The 24,837-nt window shown below is 38.7% G+C and overlaps 1 protein-coding gene across 6 annotated transcripts in view; it reads left to right on the top strand.

Annotated features, from left to right (window-relative positions):
- csmd3b (CUB and Sushi multiple domains 3b) overlaps positions 1–24,837 on the top strand; it is a 636,199-nt gene that overhangs the window by 425,905 nt on the left and 185,457 nt on the right. For all 6 annotated transcript variants that reach the window (XM_089123029.1, XM_089123027.1, XM_089123028.1 and 3 more), the window contains 3 exons: positions 110–297; positions 2,847–3,041; positions 3,260–3,376. In XM_089123029.1, coding sequence (XP_088979155.1) covers positions 110–297; positions 2,847–3,041; positions 3,260–3,376 — 500 coding nt within the window. The remainder of the gene's footprint in view (positions 1–109; positions 298–2,846; positions 3,042–3,259; positions 3,377–24,837) is intronic.

Below are 24,837 nucleotides of genomic sequence, written 5' to 3' on the forward strand. Positions count from 1 at the left end.
GTATCAAGTAAAACACGTACAAAGTTGATCTCAGGACTCATATATCTGTATCCAGATCAAGAGCTTTTGATCCCTCTATTCAGAAGTCCTCTTTGATCATTTCTCCTAGCTTCAGCATAGAGCCCAACTACGACTTCTTGTATATCTACGATGGAACGGACAGCAACAGCCCTCTGATCGGGAGCTTCCAGGACAGCAAGCTTCCCGAACGCATCGAGAGCAGCTCCAACACCATGTACCTGGCCTTCCGCAGCGACGGCTCTGTCAGCTACACCGGCTTTCACCTGGAGTACAAAGGTAGAGTCTGACACTTCACCGGCCTAAACGTCCAAACCCTTAGTTAGATACACATAATTCTGACTGCACAGTCAAATTAATTGTGACTATTATTCAGTTGATGGTTCACCCGTGAACATTTACTCACTCTTATCTATTATCTTTTTCTGTGTGATTTTAGTATAATTAAGATACTATTCCAGTTTTAGTAAAAAAAAAAAAGACAATTTTTGTCATTTACAGAACTTTTTCTTTGTCTATATAGTTTTATTATTTTTTTGTTATTTCAGTACATCAAGTTAAACTAAATGAAAATGAGAAATTTTGTGAGGCTACTTTAGCTGAAATAAAATGTTTTTTTAATATTTTACTTTATTTCAAGGCAACAACTTTTTTTAATAGATTTAGTTTCAGTTAACTATAATAAGTAGTTAATATAATAAGTAGTTATATACGTATATGTGTATGTATAAAGCTCTAAACAAATATAACATTTCTTTTTGCGCTCTGCTGTTGCACTCTATGCATACATTTCGAATTATGAAAATGAAAAGTGTTTTTAATTTACCTTGAAGCCTTCAAAATATGTTTTAAGTCTTAATATATTTTCCTTTTGTTAACTTTTGTTCTTAAACACACTGATAATATCCCTGTTCACTTTTTCTTTTCTTTTTTAGGGGTGGTTGATTAGTATTTCACTTTTCTAACTTTATTTAGTGTGTAATGTTGCTGTTTGAGCATAAATGACATCTGCAAAGTTACAACGCTCAAAGTTCAAAGCAAAGGGAGATATTTGCTTTTAAAGAAATCATTTTTTTAAGGACTACAACAAACAGCTGGTAGGAACTACACAAGCTTCCTCCCGGGTTAGTGACATCACTAACCCTAAAATTTATATAAACCCCGCCCCCAGAAGAGGAAGAGCTGTTGAAGTCACTCTGTGTGCATCTCACAACAGTTCCTATACGAGCGATGTATAGAAGTTAACTCCACATCAGCAACATAAATTCATCAACTAACCATTCAGAGGCGTCCCGTTGCATTCTACATGTTGTCACTTCTTCTTAGTCTCTCCATCTTTGTCTGACTCCGGTTTAAACATAAAAGGCAGATCAGTTTCTGACATTTTAGGGAGGTAATTGGAGCTGCACTCTTGAAGCTCCGCCCACTGTGTCGGGAGCTGCAGCTCATTTGCATTTAAAGGGCCAGACACAAAACGGTCACATACACACTCTGTGGACATCAGAGACTTAGGGTGTATTCACACCTGCCTTGTTTGGTTCGATTGAATCGAACTCTAGTTCTTTTGCCACCTTGGTGCGGACCTTTTGGGCAGGTGTGAATACAGCAATCGAACTCGGGTGCGGACCAAACAACCGAACCGAGACCCAGCTGAAGAGGTGGTCTCGGTACGGTTCCAAACGAAGTCTGGTACGGTTCGTTTACGGTGTGAACATGAACCGACCCAATTGCAAGAAAGCACTGCGTCGAAAGAGAATATTGCGCGTCTTTCTGCACGTCTTTCTGCGCGTCGTGTGTGAATGTCTAATCGCGCAAAGATGCAAAAAAAATATCATTTGCAGTTCATAAAGCATTTGCAGTTCACCACCTTTTGGTGGTGGTTGGCGAGTTTCCCCCTTAAAGCGAGTGCCGAGAAAAATTCTATATAAATGTAATGAATTATTATTATTATTAATGTAAGGATAGTTACAATACAAGGATGATGATGCGTTAATTTACGTTAAACTGGACAAACTTAATCGCAAGCGTTAACATTGACAGCACTTGTTAGTACACAATAAGAATCTCATTATTTGAATGGGTGAACATAGCCCCTCTCTATGAATGAAAACTTTATACCTTCTCCGTCTTCTGTGCAGTGCCACTTGTAACGCAAAGTTGAGATGTTGCCCAGAGATAAAAAAAAACAGAAGGTGGTCGAATGAAAAGATGCACGAGAGACGAGAGTTGTCGTATTTCCCCGCGTTTATAGAGCCACTCAAACGTTACACTCGTCGTCTTCTCAAAATCCGAATTACAACTTCGTATAGATGACATTGTATCATATGATACTCATTAGTTTCTTCATATTGCATTTGTACAGAATTAACACAAAATTAGTAAAAGAACAAATATTGCAGTATGAAATATATGGAAATATCTCCATGCTGAGCCTTTTTTGCACTTCCTGATTTCCCTTGAGAATCCTTGTCCAATGAATGGACGACCTTAGCACACGTGTGGTTTGGTTTACAAATTTTGGTTCACTTGCAAAAAGAGCAGTGTGAAAGCGAACCGTACCAAAAATAAATAAATAAATAATTTATTTGGTCCGGACCAAAGCAAGTGAACTATCGGACTTTCCTGGTGTGAATACACCCTTATTTTAGATCTTGTGAAAAGGGCATATTACCACCCCTTTACGAATTACAATTTATAGTTGCCAGACAAGCTTCAACCCCACTAAAAAAAGTATATTTGTTTATGGTTTCAACCAATAACCATCCATCCCGCAAGCTAAGATACACCTAAAGTGATTTCAATCCTTGCTTTTCCTCCATCTTTCACAGCTAAACTGAGGGAGTCATGCTTTGATCCCGGTAATGTGATGAATGGCACTCGGCTGGGTAGTGACTACAAGCTGGGCTCCACTGTGACCTTCTACTGTGAGGCAGGCTACGTCCTCCAGGGCTATTCCACGCTTACCTGCATTATGGGTGATGATGGCAGGCCTGGCTGGAACAGGGGGCTGCCCAGCTGTCAAGGTACAGTCCGCAAGTAAAGATGGATGTTTAAGAGAATCTCTGAGAATAACCGAAGAAAAACAGCTCGACCAAACAAAATGAATCAAACAGTTAAAATGACTTGTACATGCTTCGCAAGCCAAGATTATTTTCCATCCAGACTGGTGTCTCAAAAATAGCAGTTCATCATGAATGTTTAAGCATAAAATAATGAGTGATCTGGGTATTTGTGTGTACAGCACCATGTGGAAGTCGCTCTACTGGGACAGATGGAACCGTGCTGTCGCCGAATTTCCCGAGGAACTACACGACGGGACAGAGCTGTGTGTACGCTATCGCTGTACCCAGGGAGTTCGGTGAGTAACTGGAAATGCAAAACAAGATTGGATGCAGTTGCACCACATTTAGCAGAAAGGCAAAAATTCTGGAGTGATGCTTTTTCAATGCGTTTGGGGTTTTTAACACATTCTAGAGGCTTTTTGTGTGGCAAAATGTGCTCAAATCTCTCTTTATTGTGTCTGCATGTGGTTTTAAACATGTTTAACGTTAACATGTTCATTAATAAAGTCCTAGTTTAAAAGTCTCATCAGGTCTTGTTCACATGTTTATACATATTCAGATTCATTTTGAGTGTATAAAATCATGTTAAGTTGCAGTGTGCTTAATAGTATTGAATGTACACTTCAAATCTTGAAAGTATTTTTAATGATCGTGCTTGTATATAATATAATATTATTGAAGTAAAAGGCCACAAAGTAGTACACTTTCATGATTGTTTATTAACACACTTTAAGTGCACTTTCGTAATGTAAAATTTTAAGTTTTATATAAGTACACTTATTTTGATGTGTTGACTGACATACTAAAGCACCATGTAAAGTGCTGGATGAAGTTCATATTTTCAACTTCATCATTACACTTGTGTTATTTAGATATTTGACATAAAAGTTTGAATATAAAGTTTACCACGAATGCAGTACATTTGGCAGTACTAACCATACCGTATTTCAAAAACAATAGAATTATGAAATTACATATAAAAATTTACTTTCTTAAATTTTGGTGGTCAAAACACCTCATCTAATTGCATTAAATATCAATTTAAACTATACTTTTTCATTTAGTTGCAATAAACATGTGATGTTAATACTTGAGGCACTTGAGGATATTCTTATTAAGTATACTACTATTTTAAAAAGTATGCTAAAGTGTACTTCTTCACAAGGGTGACTCTCATCTGAATTGTGTTGAAGTGTACTAGTCTCCTGCATTCATTTACATTTAATTTGCTATTTCCTTGACAGAATGTGTGTAGCTTTGGCAGCTAGGTTCCTCATCTTTCATTTATACTTTAAAGCCATCTGTCGAATATGGACCTGTCTAGAAGCAAGATGTTGCGCTGTGAGAATATTTCATAGTCTTGAGAGCGTAGCCAGTCTGGTGTTGCACGAAGACCTGACCTTCCAAACCAGCAGTGGAGAAAGAGATGAAGACATGAACTGAAATGAATTTGGTTTTGCATGCAGCTCTGATTCAGAGTCTCTGTGTGTAACTGAAGCGTTGGAGAAGCTGCACTCTAAAAAATACAGGGTTGTTTCAACCCAAAATTGGGGTAAAATATGGACAAACCCAAATGTTGTGTTGAAAATGGGATTTAAAAAATGTACAGTCCATATTTTACCCAAATTTGGGTTGAAACAACCCAGCATTGTTTAGAATGTGTGGCTTGTTTAGGTAGAGGCGACTAATAATTTAAAGGAGTCAAGCTACTCTTTTTTTTAAAAAGCAGTTAGCTACTAACTAAACAGAACCAACTACGTTTTAAGACCTTTTCTGCCATTATTCTTCCGGGGACGAACACGTCACAATATTCCTCATTTAAATAATTAATAGGCAGAATAAAGGGGCGTGGGCCTGGTCGAGTTAGTTAGTAGTGTGTTAAACTGGTGGTTGTGGTAAGGGGCGGGACATTTCCCAAACACACTCGAAGCAGATAACCAATCACAACACACTGCTCCAGCCGACCAATCAGAGTGCAGTGTGCTTTTCAGAAGGCGGGACATAGAGACAGGAACTAAACAGAGCATTACTGACAGACTGGGAAGAGAGGAGCTGCAACATTGGAGAATATGTGGAAAATAATCATTTCATTTCATGAAAACTTATTCTAGTAGAGCCCAAAAATGGCCCAAAACTATTTATTTCTGTTAATTTACATTGTAGATTGGTATATTGTACATTGGTGACTTATTTGTTAAGTGTGGTGCCCTATCTGTGTGTGTTGAAGCTGCCGTGACAATGCATTTTCCTGTAAAGGAACAATAAAGTATCAACAACACCAAAATCAAGAGTTTGTAAAAGGGCATAATAGGTCATCTTTTAGCTACTTAAAGGGATAGTTCATCCAAACCTGTATCACGCACTTTAATCCCTTTGATTTATTGAAAAAAGTTCAGATTGTGTCAGTAGCTTGTATATTACCTGGAATCATTGACCTGCTGTATTCCAGGGAGGCTTGAAATGTTTGCAGACAGCCTGTGATTGTAATATCCAGACGCCAGTTGGAAAATAGTACAGAGATGAAAGTGTGAAATGAGAAAGCACTTCAGACCTCTCTTGTCTTTGGTTTCATTTCTGTGCTAAAGGAAAGCCTCTTTGCTATCTCAGTCCTGTGCCAAGAAGGCTGTGGTGTTATGAGATATTTGGTGACAAAAGAAGAAAAAAAAACCCTCCTCTGTAAATGTATCTGTCAGTTTAACGGTTCTGGGTATTTTGGACCTCCCTCACAAGCATCGTTTGGCATTATGTGATGTCTCCCTGAGGCCTCTCTCTGGTCATTGAACTGCTCGCACTCGGATGGAAGGTACTAAACCAGATAGATGTCATTTGAAATGAAGCCTTAATAAAACACAAACATGATAGCTTTGCAAATGAAAAGGAGTGAAAATGAATCGTCAGCAACTGAGGTGTTTTAGCCCCTGAAACGCATACATCACTCCATTGAACTCGCCGTTCTCAACATTGGCACGTGTACACGTAGTACTAAACATACTGTGAAATATTGCCTGCTTGTTCAGTTCCCAACATAAATATTGACATTCAAATGCCTCTACTATACAGTACTCTAAAGTATTTCTGTCAAGTGAGTGGGGCACAGATTGTGCCAAAGCTTTTCTTTCTGACTAGACCAATAGCAACTAGTACTAGCAGACAAATGCAAGGGAAACAAAGATATTTGCACTAATCTCCAAATTGAGGTTTGGGCAGAATTGGAAAAAGCTAGTTCATCCTTTACTCACCCTCACGTCATTCCAAACCTTTCTTTCAGTCTATCTTATGTGAAACATAAAAGAATTCTGAAGAATATGATGAAAGTAAATGAAACTTTCTTTTACATTTTTACTTTTATGTTCCAGGGAAGAAAGAATGTCAAAAATGCTTGGAATGACATAAGGGGGAGACAGAATTTTTGTATAATTTAATTTAATGGGTAAATATTTTATTTGAAATGAAATATTTTGTGTTTTAAGAGCCATTCTAAATTCAATGATGAGTGGTATGCAACTCTGTTGATCATAGGAAGAAACAAAGGAATTATTCATGTATGTCTATGGATTTTAACCCCAGGTACTGAGATCTAGACATAAACAATCACAGCAATGTGTCTTGTTCCCCGGAGCTGTAGTTCAAACCATTAGTAATGATTGGAATTGCAAAAGGGCTGAGGTTATTTTACATCAATGAATAATTAGTAAACCATGCCTATTTTTTAAAGTGATATCCACTTAACGTTATCTGCAAAGGTACATCCATTGTGCTCAATTAGCAAAGCCAAATGTCACCGTGTGTAACTGTTTAAAAAAAATTAATCGGGCAAAATAATGTGCAAGATTTCACTGAATAGTAGAGTTGTGAAACGATTAATCGCGATTAATCGCATACTAAATAAAAGTTTGTGTTTTCATAATATATATAATACATGCAAATATTTCATAAATATATACATGCATGTGTGTGTATTTATATTTACAAAATAATTATACACAGTACTCACTCATGCATATACGTATTTAAGAAATATTTGCATGTATATACTGGATATATGTTTATATATAGCCTAATTTATAAACAATTTATATATAAATAACACGTTTATCTTAAGTATATGCATGCGTGTGTATTTATATTTACAAAATGATTATACACAGTACACACGCATATTTTATGTAAACAAAAACTTTAATTTTGGATGCGATTAATCACGATTAATCGTTTCACAGCCTTAGAGTTTGGTTCACATTTGAAATCATTCAATCACAAGATACTGGCAAAAAAGCAGAAGGAAGAAAACTGAACACAAATGGAGAGTGAAAAAGAGAGCAAATCCAGGAAGGGAGATGTGTAAGTGTGGTTTGTGCTGATGTTGCTGAGTTTCTCACCTGCCGGGAGGGGGAGATTTCATTATCATGCACCTGAAGTATCGTCAAACATGCAGGCCGGAACAGAGGGAACGATTAAAAGCTTAAAGTGCGTTGTAGAACAAAGCCTGGGCTGAGCGCTTGTGTTGGAGTGGAGATAAATATCTTACGGTTCCCATAAAAGCTTTTGTTATGTCGGATTCCAAACCAGCATGGAAGTGTATCATATAAGCCAGAAAAGTTCAGCGGTGTGTAATGATTCTTGGGATATTGTGAAGCCAGTTTTATTGGTGGCCATACAAAAAAATGCATTCAATCCACTGAGGCTGTGAAGGAATCATAAAATGGACATTGCCATTGCTTTGAGTAGTTTTTTGGCGCACAAGGCTGGTGGTCAAACCTGGGTTGTTTTTGGCCAATGCCGATATAATGTTGATATGTGAAAACTTTATTTAGTTATTTATTTCATTTAGCAGATGCTTTTTATCCAAAGTGATCTACAAAGAGGAACAATAAGTCCTTGAGAGACAGTGACACGGATTTCCACAGCTCCTGAGAGAAGTTAAAAGAAGTTAAAAAGAGTTAAGAAAGTAAAAACAAAAGCTTATTTGTAGGTTGAGTGCTCATTGTTGTGCTGTTTTTTGAAGGTAGAGTTGTTCCGATACCGTCGAGAAGATCTTTCCACCATCGAGGTTCACTGTGAAGATTCAGGAAGGGAATTTTGTACCTTTTTGTTGGTGCCATGAAGCACTGCTCTCACACTAACTGTAGATTTCTGGAGGCAATGTACATTCACAGAAGTAAGTGTGGAGAGTGGATGCAGATCCAGTAACTACAATGAATGATAGCAAATAATATTGCGAAATTGCTAGATTTTAGAGCCAGACCGATATATCGGTAGGCCGATATTATCGGCCGATATCAGGCATTTTCAAAACTATCGGTATCGGCAGTTATAATAAATGAATATTTAAAAAATAAAATAAAAATGGACGTAACACGCTTGAACCATGTCATGAGTCTTGGAGTTGTATAGTTTGCCCACCAGAGGGCACTATACACCGTTCCTGTTGGCAAACTAAACACTCATAGACTAGCTAACCATAAAGCTAGCTAATGCCAATATCATCAGTCTGTTCTGTTGTGACAATAAAAGAAACAAGTTTCTTTTTAAAATGCATTGTCATATTATTTTAGTTAAAACTCATACATAACTACAAATAACTAATGTTAGGGATATCTGTTAAAGTTTTGTTGCGTGTTTCTGAAAAATATAAAAAATAAATAAATAAATAAATATCGGCCGATATGTCGGAATATCGGATTTTAAAACCAAAAAATATTTGTATCGGTATCGGCCTTCAAAATCCTTTATCGGTCGGGCTCTAATAGATTTAAAGGTGCTGTTTGTGACTTTTTTTACTTTTAAGCATAAAAATACCATATGTTTGCAGATATTTAGAAAACATGCTAAGTTCACATACTCGTTTCTCTGAAAAACACTTATTAGAAAATTATTTTACTTACTATTTCTGTGTTGTCTGTCGGTTTTTGTTTTGGTCTGTGTGACTCTGCACACTTCCAGTTCACCCAATAGTATTTCGACACCCCGGGTTGCCAGTTGGCAGGAAACTCAGTGTATTGCAGCCATGGAAATGAGCAAACAAACTGGGTCAGAGATTGCAGATTCCACACAACCTAAAAAGCCTGATATCCATCTTAAAATCTCTATGGACGAGAGCATATTAAAACACGGATAAATCAACTCATCAACTAAGTCTCCTTGACTTTCGTTGTTAATTTTGCTCGTTCCTGTTGCGTGTCCTCAAACTGGCAACCTGCGTGAGCGTCGAGCCTGAGGAGGAGAAACGACGATCTCTGATATTTTGAATTTGGACTGCAGTACCAATTTCAACCACTAGTCTTGATTTTGTTTTTGGCCTCTTCTAGAATAGGTTTTCATGGTTGCATGCTAAAAAAAAACAAAAAAAAAAAACATTATTTTCCCATATTCTCCATTGTTGCGGCTCCTCTTTTTCAAGTCGTAACGCTTTGTTTAGTTCCTGTCTCTATGAAGCCCCTCCTTCTGAAAAGCACACTGTGCTCTGATTGGTCAGCTGGATCAGTGTGTTGTGATTGGTCAAGCGCTTTGAGTGTGTTTGGGAAATGTCCCGCCCCTTACCATAACCACCAGTTTAACACACTACTAACTAACTCAACCAGGCCCCGCCCCTTTATTCAGCAGATGAATTATTTAAATGAGGAATATTGTGACGTGTTCGTTCCTGAAAGAAAACTCAAGACTACAATGAAGGCGTTTCTTTTGTAATGTTATAAATGTCTTTACTGTCACTTTTGATCAATTCAATACTTCCTTTGTGAATAAAAGTATTAATGTTCCAATGAGTAGAGGACATTTAAGAACAGTCCTGAGAAATTATAGTCCTTCCTTAATACATTTTTATTAGGTATTTTTGATCTTTTTTTGCAGAAAAAGACTAAAATCTAAACATCCATAAGACTAAAAGTGAAATTCAGATAGGTTAAAAGATCCACTGGCAGATATGTTTCCTATTTCTATGCATGAACCTTACAATAGTTTGCTAGGATGTTAAATTTATGCTTAAAATAATAAGAAAACAACAATTTCCCAAAGGTGCAAGAAAAAATAAACTTAATTTACAATGTTCTCTGAGAACAAGTCTAAATATAATAAGCAGTTTTGCTTAAGTAAACCTGTTCAGATATTTTCTACTTGGAAACAAGACATAAATCCCCATTATGGAAGGTTTTTCCTGCAGTTTTGAAGAAAGAGTAATTATAAAAGATGCACATTACATTGCTAACATCTGCATGATCCCTAATCACTGTGAGCAAACAGATCTTGGAATCTTCTCAATGAAAGCACCACACACACACGCACACACACACAGACGTATCCCATCAGCTCTGATCTGTAGGGCAGAGCTCTGGAGCCCCCTGTTAAAAATGCAGCACTCCACTGCCTTTTTTAATGTTTCATTATTCTGTCACAAAGAATGATGCCGGCAATATTTCAGACAATGACAGGTTTGGTCTGAGAGATGCATTATTCAGAGCATGCACCCCCAGCCCATGTCCCCGTCGGCTCCCACCACCCCCGCTGGCCCCCGGCAGTCAATACAAATATGCAGGGGAATCCTCGCTCGCAAACGGTCATGGTCATGGGGGAAAAAAAATCAAAATTGATGATCTCTGACTGTTAAAATATTCCACCTTGAAGCCAAAACCGTCAATTACGGCTTCATTTCTGCTCCCTGTTTTGGAAACAATTTTCTGCAAGCGGGCATAATGTGTTTTTAACTGTTGATCAGAGCGCTGCGCGAGTGAGCGTGCTTTTCACAGCTTAAGATAGTAAACATTTATGTTGCCAAACAGCGCTAAGCCTTGAGTGCCGGAGCCGCGGAGTGGCATGTTGAAGATGTAATCAGTGAGATGTTAGTTTTACTTCAGAGCGTTCATTATCTGTTAGCTTGTCTTGCAGATTTCAGTTTAATCAGTGGAGAACTTTACGTTTTAAATATATGCTGTGCTCCATGCATTAGTCAAACGTTCTTGCGTTTGCTGTGATCATGTGGGAAGCTCGGTCTGGACGCCTCACCCGTTGGTGTTACATTACTAGCAAACTTGTCACCGTTCCCATTGAATTTCAACTGAACATTATCAATATGTTTTTGAGTCATCTGCTGGCTGCTCAGTGCTTGAATATTTCTTCAAAAACTGCTATTAGCTTCAAAATAAAGATTTGCAATACACTCTTAAAAATAAAGGTTCCAAAAAGGGGTTTTCTCAGCGATTACGGAAGAAGCACCTTTGGTTCCCCAAGAACTTTTCAGTGAACAGTTCTTGGAATATTTTTTTTTTTTTTTTTTTTATTAGGGTGAACATTTAAATAATGTGAATAATCTAATCTTCCCAATCAAACCCAGCCATTGGGTTATATTTTTAAATTACATTTTTTAACCCTGCGTTTGGGTTTGTCCATATTTGACTCAAAGATGGGTTAAAACAACCCAGCAATTTTTTGAGTGAAGAGACATAATGGTCATTGCAAAACAAAAGTTAACTGATATTTTGTGGATCTACTTGTGGAATTTGAAGCAAAGCGTATATTATACACTACACTTTCCTGCGTATACATAAAGACATGTATTTATGAATGTAACATAAGAGACCAGTATTTCAGTATTTTGATTTATCATTAGGAATTTGCTTTAGGACACCTTCATATGTAGATGAAAAATCAGAAAGACTTTCAACAACGTAGCTATTCGAAATTAATTCATATAGAGATATTACATAAACTCCCTTTTTGAATGCCGAGGGCGACCATTAGAGCAGTTACATTTTCTATATTTTCTGTCATGGCTGACAGTTAGAAATAGTCAACTAAATAGCTTTTCCCCTGGCTGACTCTGACCTCCATACAAACAAACACACACTCAAACAGTCACAGTTTCATGTCTTTGACTGAGACGCTCTCTTGGAAAGGGATCGCTCTTCTCTCTCTACAAAGCTGTTCTAAAGCCTGTGAGAATTGGGAATTGCAAGCCCCAGAGCCAAAACATCAAAACAGAACAGAAGTCAAGGCAAAGTTCATTTACCAGCGAGAAAAAGAAAGCGGAGGAACACTGTATTATTATTATATTTTTGTTGCGTATGACTCAGTCAGACCAAAGGTGCTAAAGTTCTCTCCTCTGGTAAATCACAGTCAAGCAGAGGCAGTAAGTGTCATTTCTTGACTTTGCTGTTGGCTAAGGGCACTTAAAGTGTTTTCCAAAAGTAATTCTCAAATTAAAATCTCAGCGGTAGGTGCTTTTTGTGGTGCTTTACTTTTAGATTCAGTACTTCCTTTTGTAGGAAAGCTACTGAAGATCTGACAGCTCTGAGATTAGTTTGTACAAATGTTTTAACATGTAACTAAAATAGATCAAAGCATTAAGCCTTCTTGTGAATATAAATGTAATTGCAATGTGATATACTGTAGCCTACTCAATCGTTTGGGGTCAAAATGAAAATATGCATTAAATTAAATGTATATGTATATATAATGTTACAGACTTTTCCATTTCAAATAAATTAAGTTCTTTTGAGCTTTCTGTTCATCAAAGAATCCAGAAAAATATAATCATAGTTTTCACAAATTGTTGTGCAGCACAACTGTTTTCAACACTGATTATAATCATCAGAAATGTTTCTTGAGTAGCAAATCAGCATATTAGAACGATTGAGTGAAATTCAGTTTTGATCACACACAGGAATAGATTGAAGAAGTTGAAACAGTATTTTTAAATTGTAATATTTCACAACATTAATCAGAAATATATGCAGCCTTGGCTGATATGACAATCTTTATAGGGTATATTTGACCTGAAAACCTGAAAGAGTTGTCATTAAGGTTAATGTCAGCTGATTGTCAGGGTCAGTGCAACCATAAATTTGTACAATTGTGATGCCCTCATGGCTATTGTCCAGGTAATAGCAAAGAAGCTGATGTTATTCTGCCAGAATACAGTGAAGGTTAAATGTCCACTCTACGTGAAGGAAATAGGCTTATAACTAACTGACCATGCATGTTGTCAAGGTCCATCATAATCATTGAAGTGCTTACACTGTCAGAATAGCGCTCTGATGCTGTGTAAGCCTGTCTTTAGTGTTAATTGTTAATTAATTACGTTTGCAGTTCACTTGTATACTTGCTCTGAATTACACAGTCTTGCTGTTCATACACAGATATATGATTTTACTTTACTAAAAGTGCAGTTATTTAGTCATGATGATAAAAATTAACCTATTTGATTATAGATGCTGTTGAATCTGAGGATGACATAGTGGTAGTGTAACCGGGACTCGGACAGTAGTCTCCGAGTGGGACTCGAACCGTAGTCTCCGAGCGGGACTAGAACCGTAGTCTCCAGCAGGACTCGAATCGTTGTCTCCGGCGGGGCTCGAACCATAGTCTCCGAGCGGGACTCGGACCGTAGTCTCCGAGCGCTACTCGGACCATAGTCTCAGGTGGGACTCGGACCGTAGTCTACGAGCGGGACTCAGACTGTCTCCGAGCAGAACTCGAACCGTAGTCTCCAGCAGGACTTGAACCGTTGTCTCCGGCGGGGCTCGAACCATAGTCTCCGAGCAGGACTTGGACCATAGTCTCCGAGCGCTACTCGGACCGTAGTCTCCAGCGGGACTCAAACCGTAGTCTCCGAGCGGGACTCGGGCCGTAGTCTCCGAGCGCTACTCGGACCGTAGTCTCCAGCGGGACTCAAACCGTAGTCTCCGAGCGGGACTCGGGCCGTAGTCTCCGAGCGCTACTCGGACCGTAGTCTCCTGCGGGACTCGGACCGTAGTCTCCTGCGGGACTCGGACCGTAGTCTCCGAGCGGGACTCGGACCGTAGTCTCCTGCGGGACTCGGACCGTAGTCTCCGAGCGGGACTCGGACTGTCTCTGAGCGGAACTCGGACCATAGTCTCCGGCGGGACTCGGACCTTAGTCTCCGAGCGGGACTCGGACCGTAGTCTCCGAGCGGAACTCGGACCGTAGTTTCAGAGTGGGACTCGAAACGTAGTCTCCGAGCGGGACTCGAACCGTAGTCTCCAGCAGGACTCGAACCGTTGTCTCCGGCGGGGCTCGAACCGTAGTCTCTAGGGATGGGTACCGAAACCCGGTATTAAACGGGCCCCGGTACTGAATTTTGAAAGACCGCTGTATCGATAAGCTCGGACGTTACCGGTTCTGCTGTCGGTACTGGAGAAATTAAGTAAATACACGCAAGTTGGGCTACTATTTATTATTCCTATAAAGACGTTATCTCGAACATGTTTGTATCACCAGCCATTTCTATATATAAACTATATTTTAATTAAACCATATGTCTGTGATGCAAATTTGCAATTCGCAGTTCAGAAGAGAGAGAGAAGAGAGAGAGAGCGATCTCTCACGCAAAGCCACAGCACGCGCAACACGACAGCCCTGCTTAATGAGTGACAATGAGGACAGAACTAAACATCCAACGTGGTTACACTTTAGATCTGGGGTATTATTCTAATATATTTTGTATTTCGGCTTCCAAAGATTATAAAAAGAAGATATTTGAGATAAAACCGTTAAAAAACGAAACGATCTGTCCAGCTTAACTTCCTTTACTTCACAGCACTGCGGAGCGCTGTCAGTTCTTCCTAAAACCCAAACGTAACCGTCAGAATCAGCACGATCGGCGATTGTTTCAAAGTGCTGTCTTCTACTGTTGCAAGATCAAGAAAATAGCTATTAAAAACACAAAAACCTGCGCAAGAGACGCTGTTCACAAGGCGGTGCACGCTCCGAAACGGACTGCAACGAGACAAGAAAAGTAACCTATATACTTGGGCTTTGTGCGTCCTTAACTATCAAATATACATACAAATGTCAAAATGACCAGCTCTGAGATTCACTTAAACACAGTTTATTCACTTAAACACAAGTATGTCTTAAACGGACGTAAATAATAGGGAGAAAATGATGGTGCATCAGTCCCCATTATCTGCACTCGGTCTTAAAGGGGCAGCAGTCTAATAGCCTAAACCTGCTGACGATTCAGCCATTAATGCAAATCAAACAACAAAAGGCAGAGAAAATCACCCACAGCCTTTGAATGAGTAACTTTAGATTTAATAAGCATTATTATCTATGATAAACTACAGTGCTATTTTATATTTGAGTAATAGGTTTCTTTTCAGACAGAAACAATTACCTGACAAGATATGCTAGTAGACCTTCCTGAAATTAAAGCACTTTGTATATAATTTGTACCTTTGATTAATTGTATTCTTGTGTTTGTACTTGTTTTTTTTTCTTATGTGTCCTTTTTGTATAAACAAAAAAAGCCTGCACATTGCTGCATAACAAAAATATATTTTTCTTCGTTTTGCTTTTTATATTTTACATTTCAAAATATAAAGTTTAATTATGTTCTTAATTCTTAAAAAAAAAAAAAATAATAAAAAACACCAAAAAGAACCGATAAGAATACCGTTAAAGTACCGGATCGATAAGCGGTATCGGTAAGAGTAGTAATACCGATAAAACCTTAACGATACCCATCCCTAGTAGTCTCCAAGCGCTACTCGTACTGTAGTCTCCTGCGGGACTCGGACCGTAGTCTCCAAACGGGACTCAGACTGTCTCGGAGCGGAACTCGGGCCATAGTCTCCGGCAGGACTCGGACCGTAGTCTCCGAGCGGGACTCGGACCGTAGTCTCCGAGCGGGACTCGGACCGTAGTCTCCGAGCGGGACTCGGACCGTAGTCTCCGAGCGGAACTCGGACCGTAGTCTCCGGCGGGACTCGGACCGTAGTCTCCAAGTGAGACTTACTCGAACCGTAATCTCTGAGCGAGACTCGAACCGTTGTCTCTGAGCGGGACTCGAACTGTAGTCTCCGAGTGGTACTCACTCGAACCGTAGTCTCCAGCAGGACTCGGACCGTAGTCTCCGGCGGGACTTGGACCGTAGTCTCCGAGCGGGACTCGGACTGTAGTCTCCGGCGGGACTCGAACCGTAGTCTTTGAGCGGGACTCGAACCGTAGTCTCCGAGCGGGACTCACTCGAACCAAAGTCTCCGGCTGGACTCGGACCGCAGTCACTATAGTCTTCGAGCGGGACTCGGACCGTAGTCTCCGAGTGGGACTTACTCGAACCAAAGTCTCCGAGCGGGACTCACTCGAACCAAAGTCTCCGAGTGGGACTTACTCGAACCAAAGTCTCCGGCTGGACTCGGACCGCAGTCACTATAGTCTTCGAGCGGGACTCGGACCGTAGTCTCCGAGTGGGACTTACTCGAACCAAAGTCTCCGAGCGGGACTCACTCGAACCAAAGTCTCCGAGTGGGACTTACTCGAACCAAAGTCTCCGGCTGGACTCGGACCGCAGTCACTATAGTCTTCGAGCGGGACTCGGACCGTAGTCTCCGAGTGGGACTTACTCGAACCGTAGTCTCTGAGCGGGACTCGAACTGTAGTCTCCGAGTGGGACTCACTCGAACCGTAGTCTCCAGCAGGACTCGAACCATAGTCTCCGAGTGGGACTCGGACCGTATCTCCGGCGGGACTCGGACCGTAGTCTCCGACGGGACTCTGTCTGTTTAGGTGCATTGCTGGCGCAATGCTTTTTTGAGGCAACTGAGCCACTGAGCTCTAGACTGAACCATTGACCAACAAAAACCTGGTCTTAAATTAAAAAGTTATTAAAAAGAGTGCTTGTGCACTCATCTGTGCAGTGTATCAATTTTATAAGGTTAGATGACTAAGGTTGAGTGCTTGACATCTCTAACATTCCACACTTTGTTTTTTCAGTTAATTATGTGCATCATCCGGGTATTTAAGTTTTTCTATTTGGAGTTTTCGGTGTGTGAACACACTACACTACTCACACTATTCATACTACAAAACGTCAATAGTGCAAAAGTACGCGAATTGGGACGAACCATCACTGTTGTAGTTTTGCATGGAAATAGTCTAAACATGTGCAAGTTTAAATACTTTATTTTCCTGGCAAACATTTTAGAGATCGGACAGCTGTTGTTGTTTTTATCCCATATATAGTAAATCTAAAAAGGCTCGATTCACTCTCTGAGGGTTAACACTTAACCACACAACATTAGCTTACTTAATTCAATTACTCAATTAATGCAATGAGAAAAATAACAATATTTTCACCTAAACTGCAATGTCTGTGTTTAGACATAAACAGGCTTTTGGAGCTTCTCGCTGTGTTTTCTGCATGCAGCATGTGTTGATTCCTCTGTCCCCACCATGTGGTGATGCTGAACGCTGCTATCTGTCCTCCACACACAAACACTGCAGAACATCCTTCGCTGATAACACATGCACAGATGGCCATGCTTTTTTTCGCTGTATTTTCATTCCTGTCTGAATATGTTGTTTTTTTTGTGGATATTGCACCTGGGGCCAACTTGATTTTGATATGCGCAGGGTTCATACATGTTATCTATCAATTATTCATTTGGAGGGAAAATGGCTTTTGGGTCATGTTTACTGGATTATATTTCAAGTGAAAAAGAACAAACCCTGAACCTTTGTGGCAATGCTGTATGCAGATGGCTGGAAGAATGTAGTTTTTGGTTTGAAGGTTTCTGCTCATTTGTCAATCTACAGTGAAGGTTGTGCGTGTGAGCGAGTCTCATCCCCGCTAGCTTTTCACCTGCTCATCTGATGAGCCCCGAGGAATCTCCCACCTCAAAGAGATCCTGGCAGATTGTGTACTAGCATCTCTGTCCCTATGGGACGGGCATTGATGTGTGAGGTGGATGTCCAGCCCATGCCTGCAAATCCAGACAGGTGTGCTAGGAATCTGAGCAGAGACCTCTGCCATCTCGCCCCGAACAAGAAGATGACTCTGGGGTGTGAATCTGTGTGTGAGTGACCTCTGTCCTCTGAGTTCATATAAAGAGAGAGTCTAATAAGAGAACAAAGACATGGAGAGGCTTGGACAGCATACTGAACACACTCAGGTGTGTGTGTGTGTGTGTGTTGTCAGCTGTCTGGTAAAGCAGTGTTTGCCTTTCTAAGAAAACACATCTGAAAAATATCGCCATTTTGATGCAAGAATGACGCAACAACAACAGCTGTTTTTTTTTTTTTAGTTTTATTTCTTTCATTTTCTTTTTTTCCTTATAACTTAGTTAATTGTTTAAACATATATGCGTGTATATGGTATATACCAAACCAGTTTGGTTTATTTTAAAACAAAAACTTTGGCAACCCTAAAACACACACTCACACACAAAAAAACAAAACAAAATAAACCATACTGGTTCAATACTAAACTTCACTGATGGTCGGGTCATTTTAGACCCACTGACTTTCATTGTACACTGAGGTGTTATTCAATATATCGCCTTTTGTGTTCCACAGAAGACGGAAAGTCATGTTTTAGTTTTTAGTTTTATATGTGAGTTCAAACCTCAGCATTGGTATAAATATTAATTAGAGTTGCTTTTAAGGTATTTTGCTGTTGCTTTTCTTTCAGCACAACAGGGTGTTTCTATCAAGGGATATTTTTACTGTGCTCTAACTGCAAGAACACTGCAGAACCGGTATCCCAGTGGGCTTTGCAGATTATGCTAATGAGAGTAAATTGAAATCATGGCTCTCTCCACCTGAGTTGTCACAGGGAGAAGGAAAGGTGTGTTCTCTCCCCATTCACTTCTGTTTCTTTCAAAGAGCAAATTGAATTGGTGATCAAGTCCAGCTCCAGAGATGGAGAGACAGGGAACCACAAAGCTATTTTTTTATTCCTGAATTGTGTAAGTCATGAGAAAAGAGGGAAAAGGTGTGAATTAATCACAGGCCTCATTTCCATAGCAGCCGGTAAGCATCTGTCAGAGTGTGTTAAGCGTGTGAGGATGTATGGAAAACGCCAATCTTCTGCAGTGGAGAAAGAAACTGTGAATTAAAACCAAGGCCTCTCTGAGAGCGTAGCGTGATGAAAACTATCTGCATATGAGTGATGCTTGTCATACTTATTTTCATAATATACAAACATGCTTCAGCCTTAAATGAGTGCATGAAGACATTGTAAAAAAGGCACTTTCTGTGAATAGGGTACAAAATAGAGCCTGAAACCCTTAAATGTTAATTAGAGGTTCAAGCACAAAGTGCTGAAACCCTATCAGAATATGACCCTGATTGGCCCATAGGTGGCGCTACAGCAACCAAGAGTACTAAATTCCTCATAATTCAGACTGTTTGACTTAGAATCAAGGTTTTTACACCACTGTGATCCTTGGCTCAAGACGGACACGATTGTCTGCATGTATGGCTAGAAAAACTCAAAAGCCTATATCCTAATCAAAAACCCTGGAAACTCAAATTGCCTTATGTGCTTAAAGCAACACCAAGTAACTTTTCCTCTGCCGTTGCCCTACAGGTTGGAAGCGGAATTGTCCGTTACCACTGTTGTAAATAATTTAGAATACCGCAGCCTACTGTCGTACACACACTTGCTGTTTATCTAGCACTGGCTTTGGAATCAACAATGGCCACAGAAAATTTGAGGAACTGGTGGGGGAAGTGACGTATGCCGTAAAGCAGTCAAATTTTGTAACGTTATTTCTTTTTGTGCTCCGGTGACTACCCGAAACCCGAAGTTACAGTGCAAGTAAAAGCGTACAGACCAAATCAGGCTATGGCAGACGTGTCATTTAACCTATTGTAAGTTGATGTACCATCACAAGGGTCCTGGAAATATATTATGAAGGTTGAAAAACTGTACATAGGGACCTATTTTAACGATCTGAAACGCAAGTATCAAGCGCAAACTTTGTGGACGGGTCTTGGGCGGTAATGCTATTAAATCGGCGGGATAAATGACTCTTGCGCCTGAGAGTTTAAAAGGGGTTGGTCTGAAATAGCTTCATTATTCATAGGTGTGGTTTGGGTGTAACGTGAAATAAACCAATCAGAGCGTCATCAAACATACCCTTCAAGAGCAGCAATAAAAACTGCTGCATCTGTGTAGATGAGAGAATCAAAGTGTATTCGCGTTGTGCACCGCTACATTATGGCCAAGCGTGCGCACTAAAAATAGCATGAACAACGCACAACGCACCACTGACTTTACACTAGTTTTTTTTTTTTTTTTTTTTTTCTGGTCAGTGGCGGAATTGTTTTCTGGAACTGCAGAATAGCACTAGGGAATGTTTGTGCCGGAACACGCCTCCTTTTTGCGCTGAACCGCTCAGGGAGCGCAAGTTCATTTCCTAGTTTACCAACGTGCATCTGTGGAGGGAAAAGTCTGCTTTGTGCGAGTGCAAAATAGGAATGAAACATGAATCAATTTGATACATTTTTTTCCTGTGATCAAAGCTGACTTTTCAGCATCATTACTCCAGTCTTCAGTGTCACATGATCCTTCAGAAATCATTGTAAAATGATTTGCTGCATTTCTGTTTAACTATTGAACACAGTTGTGCTGCATGATATTCTTAGATGAAATTAAAGTTTCAGTTTTTATTTGCGATAAAGGTTTTTTGTGAAAATCTTACTGACCCAAGGCTTTTTAAAGGTTGTGCTATCTAACAGTTTCACAACACAAAATGGGATTTTTGCATCTAATGGTTTGAAAGTGAGCGATGGGACACGAAGTGTAGCCTATTAGTGGAAAGTACCAATACTATAAATAGAAATCTGCCCAATTAGTATTCCATTTGTGAGAGGACAGCTGGAAGAGTGTGTGAACCATCAGAGCTGTGAATATTGATTTGTGCATTCTCTCTTTTAATCTGAATCAATATATATATATATATATATATATATAATTTATATTATTTATATATAAAATATTTATATTTATATATAATATAAATTATATATAAATCTATTTACAGTATATACATGAAATATTTCTTAAATATATACAAGCATGTGTGTATTTATACAGTATACAGTATATACAAAATAATTATACTGTTTCACAGCCCTAATATATATATATATATATATATATATATATATATATATGAAGAGTTCAGATGCAAAAGCCTCTAAGTGGCATTTGAAATTTTCTTCTAGAATGATCATTTTTATCAAGCTTGTATATTTAAGTTCAGTGATTTCACTTAAATGGCAATGATAATTACCTATTAATTGTTATTTAAGTGAAATTACTGAACTTACAAGTTTGATAAAAAATCATCATTAAAGAATAAAATTTCAAATGGCATTTAGAAGCTTTTGCATCTGAACTCTTCATATATATATATATATATCCTGTCGTGTCACAGGGATGCACTGATCTCTGCTTCAGTCCAAGCTCTGCTCATGTCATGCACACATCCAGCTTCAATTGATACTTCTCATAAAAGGGCTACGGGAAAGCAAAAGGAAAGTGTGTATGGCATCAAGAAGCTGAGGATGAGCTACAGTGTGTGTGTCAGGAATGACTAAACTCTGACTCATGAACCAACCTTCTCAGTCGTCTGTCAAAGCAGTCTGGATTTCCTTCTGGATATGCACATTTAAATGATATTGAATTAGTGTCCTAACTGCATCAAGTTTATATCTCTGAAGCATGTCATTTTGTAAGGTCTGACATCTGAAACACATTAATAATACTTACTTTGAGCTGCACTACTACTAAAATACAACCTTGTAGTTCTCAAACACATTCTACTACACTTGACGTGCATTTTATTATACTTATTTTGAGTTCTGCTGTTTCAGTGCATTTTGATACGTTTGACATTCCATTTTGATGTTATATTACATCAATACATTTAGTCTACATTGAAGCCCTCTTTCTCTCAACTTCACTTTACAAAAGTAGTCCTTGACGAGGACGTCACCCTGTCTTCATCTTTAAAACTTACCCTGAGAAACAAAGCAATGCATTAGTGACATTATAATGGGTCGAGTATGATTACAACATGTGCTACTTAAGCTTTCTACATTATTAATAGGTGCATAAACGCATGCGTCTTTTGTTGAGATTCACATTCTAAAATAAATGAATAACTAAACTGTAAACTGGCACAATATCCTTTTTCCCCCTTCCAAATTGATTTGTTTTCTCTCATTGCCCCATTTTGTTTGGTGCATGCGAGCAAAACCTTAGCGGCCAAGATTGTTTTCTGACATGAAGTGGTAATTGCCTTGGCATCGCTAAAGCCTTGGAGATGGGAAACTCAAGAATAATGGATTGAGGACCGCCACTATCTTCCCTTCTATTGTTCTTATCAAAGGCATAGGGGACACGTCTACTCCCCGCACGTTAGCTGGCGACAGACTTGATGAGCCATGATTCATTTACCAGAGTTTGCAGCCACTTTCAATAACGGTCTAATTTCATAACTGCCCACAATTCACACTATAGCTGGGCTCCAAATGTTGAAGGCTGCCTACGTCCTACATAGGCTAGTCATCTATCTATGGTTCCCTATGAAGGCCCGAACACAACCATAATAGTCGTTGAGCGTCAGCCAGCCTGGTTTTTGCAGTGTGTTCCACAACTTCGGCACTAGAACAGAACCTACATGTTAGCCGACACTAGTGCCTTTGGTGTGTTCAACCACAGCTTTTTGACCGAGACGCTGCCGACGTGAGGCCACAACACAACGCTAGTTTGTTTATGCAGATTGAATATGTTTGTCATTTGTCGGGTCTTGGAATGTCTGAGAAGTTACTTACTGTAGTCGTGACTGTCGGTGTTGGTTGTTGAAGTGTGAATTGGCCTTTTGAAAAAAAATGTCTAAATAGGAATGCATGATATATCAGCCACCATATCAGTATCGACCGATATATGTTCATTTTTAAATGTTGAGAAATAAATTCTTAAATAAATATTATTTCCTTCAGCTGAGACACTTCAGATGCACACTGTTCAACATGATGGCTTTTGCATTGCTTGACATATGATTGGAATCACTACAAAAAAAGAAAAGAAAGTCTGTCCTATAGGCTTCAAATAATTATGGTTAGAACATAATTTTATAATTGTGTGCTTGGGACGTGGATTTAATGGTGAGAGTTTTTTTTTTGTTTTGTTTTTTTTTAAATCAGGCTCTCAAAAATTATATAAAAATGTGGATTTAGATTTATCGGCCAATGCATCGGTTATCAGCTTTCAAATGAAATATATTATCAGTTATCACGTCTGCCAAATGTTCGTGTCGGAGCATCCCTAGTTCTAAAGAGAACTTTAAAGGGTTCCGTTAGGAACCTCATACATAGATAATTTTATGGATTTAGTTTAGGATTTTTTTTATTTTATTTTAATTTTATTTTTTTAGATATTATGAATCGATGTGGTCCCCCAGGGTTCAATCTTGGGGACACTCTTATTCATTCTATATATAAATGGTTTTATAAATTCCTCTGAAATATTTCATAAAATAATCTTTGCTGATGACACAAATTTATTTACATCACACAGGAACCTTCATATGCTACAAGACATAGTAAACTCAGAGTTAACTTAAGAGTAAAGAGTAAAGTTGAGAGTAAAGAGTAAAGTTAAGAGTAAAGTTGACTCCTGGTTTAAATGCAACAAACTGTCATTAAATATCAGCAAAACAAATTTCATTTTATTTAATTCGAACAAAAAATTGCCTATTTTAAGAAATACTTCTCTCTGCCTGATTAAAATTAATGGGCAGGTGATAAAAAGTGTGTACTCAACTAAATTTCTGGGGGTCCTCATTGATGACTCTCTTGGTTTTAAATGTCATATTGACTACCTTGTAAATAAATTATCAAAGTATGTTGGCTTGTTTTATAAGATCAGACATTTTCTTCCTCTGTCTGCCCTTATGATGTTGTATAAAACTTTATTTGAACCACATCTCAATTATTAATGTGATATGGTGCAACACCTTTACAAGTCATCTTAAAAAACTCGAATCTTTGGAAAAGAAAGCCATACGGGCGTTGTCCTGGTCAGAGATAAATTTCCCGACTCACCCTCTATTCTATCGCTTTAATTTATTAAGACTAGCTGAACTAAATGAATATCATAATGCTTGTTTAATGTTTCAAATTGTAAATAGCCTGAACCCTAGACTGAGTAACCTTGTTCCTATCTCCAGCCCCCAGCATACATACCAAACAAGAATCAAACCACTCATTTTTGGAAAATATCACAGACATGTGCGCACCAGAGTGTTGTTTGTAGGGGTCCGCAAATCTGGAACAAGGTTGATGATGGTATTAAGATGTTGCCATCTATCTCCAACTTCAAAAGACAATTAAAACATCATTTCCTCTTAACCTATATCTAATTATTCAAAACTGTTTTCATGGATTACTGGGATGTACGTGTATGTTTGTATGAGTGAGTATGTTGTTGTAACATATGGTATTTTTTTTGTGTGTGTGTTTTTTTTATTGTGTCTCTTTGTATCTTGTCAGTACCTATCTATTCAAGAATGAAGAACTATGGGCTCCTACTTAAAAGCTTTTGGTGCTTCTTTGGGAGACCCATTTCACTGTACCCAATCTAGTCTGTACCTTAAAACTGTATTATTGTAAAGCTTGAAGAGGTATTGTGAATGAACTAAAAAAATAAAATAAAATAAACAGCTTATAGAAATACTTTATCAGTAAAAAGACAAAAAAAACACATTAAGAACCTTTTTGGCATTTGATTTACTGTTTTTCACTGAGCATGTTGAAATGTTTTGTACTTTTGTACTAGTTTTCGTCTTGGTTTTTGCCTTAATGAGCCGATGAAAGTCATTAATAAATGACAAACATAGAAGTGCAGTAAATTATTTCAATTATTTCAGTCTGTGATTCAGTGGAATCCAAGTGGTGAAAATGTCATTTGTTGTCCAGAACTTTGCAGCAGGTGCCGCCGCATGCAATG

The sequence above is a fragment of the Pimephales promelas genome, chromosome 18, assembly GCF_988280905.1.
Source record: "Pimephales promelas chromosome 18, fPimPro1.hap1.1, whole genome shotgun sequence".
Lineage (NCBI taxonomy): Eukaryota > Metazoa > Chordata > Actinopteri > Cypriniformes > Leuciscidae > Pimephales > Pimephales promelas.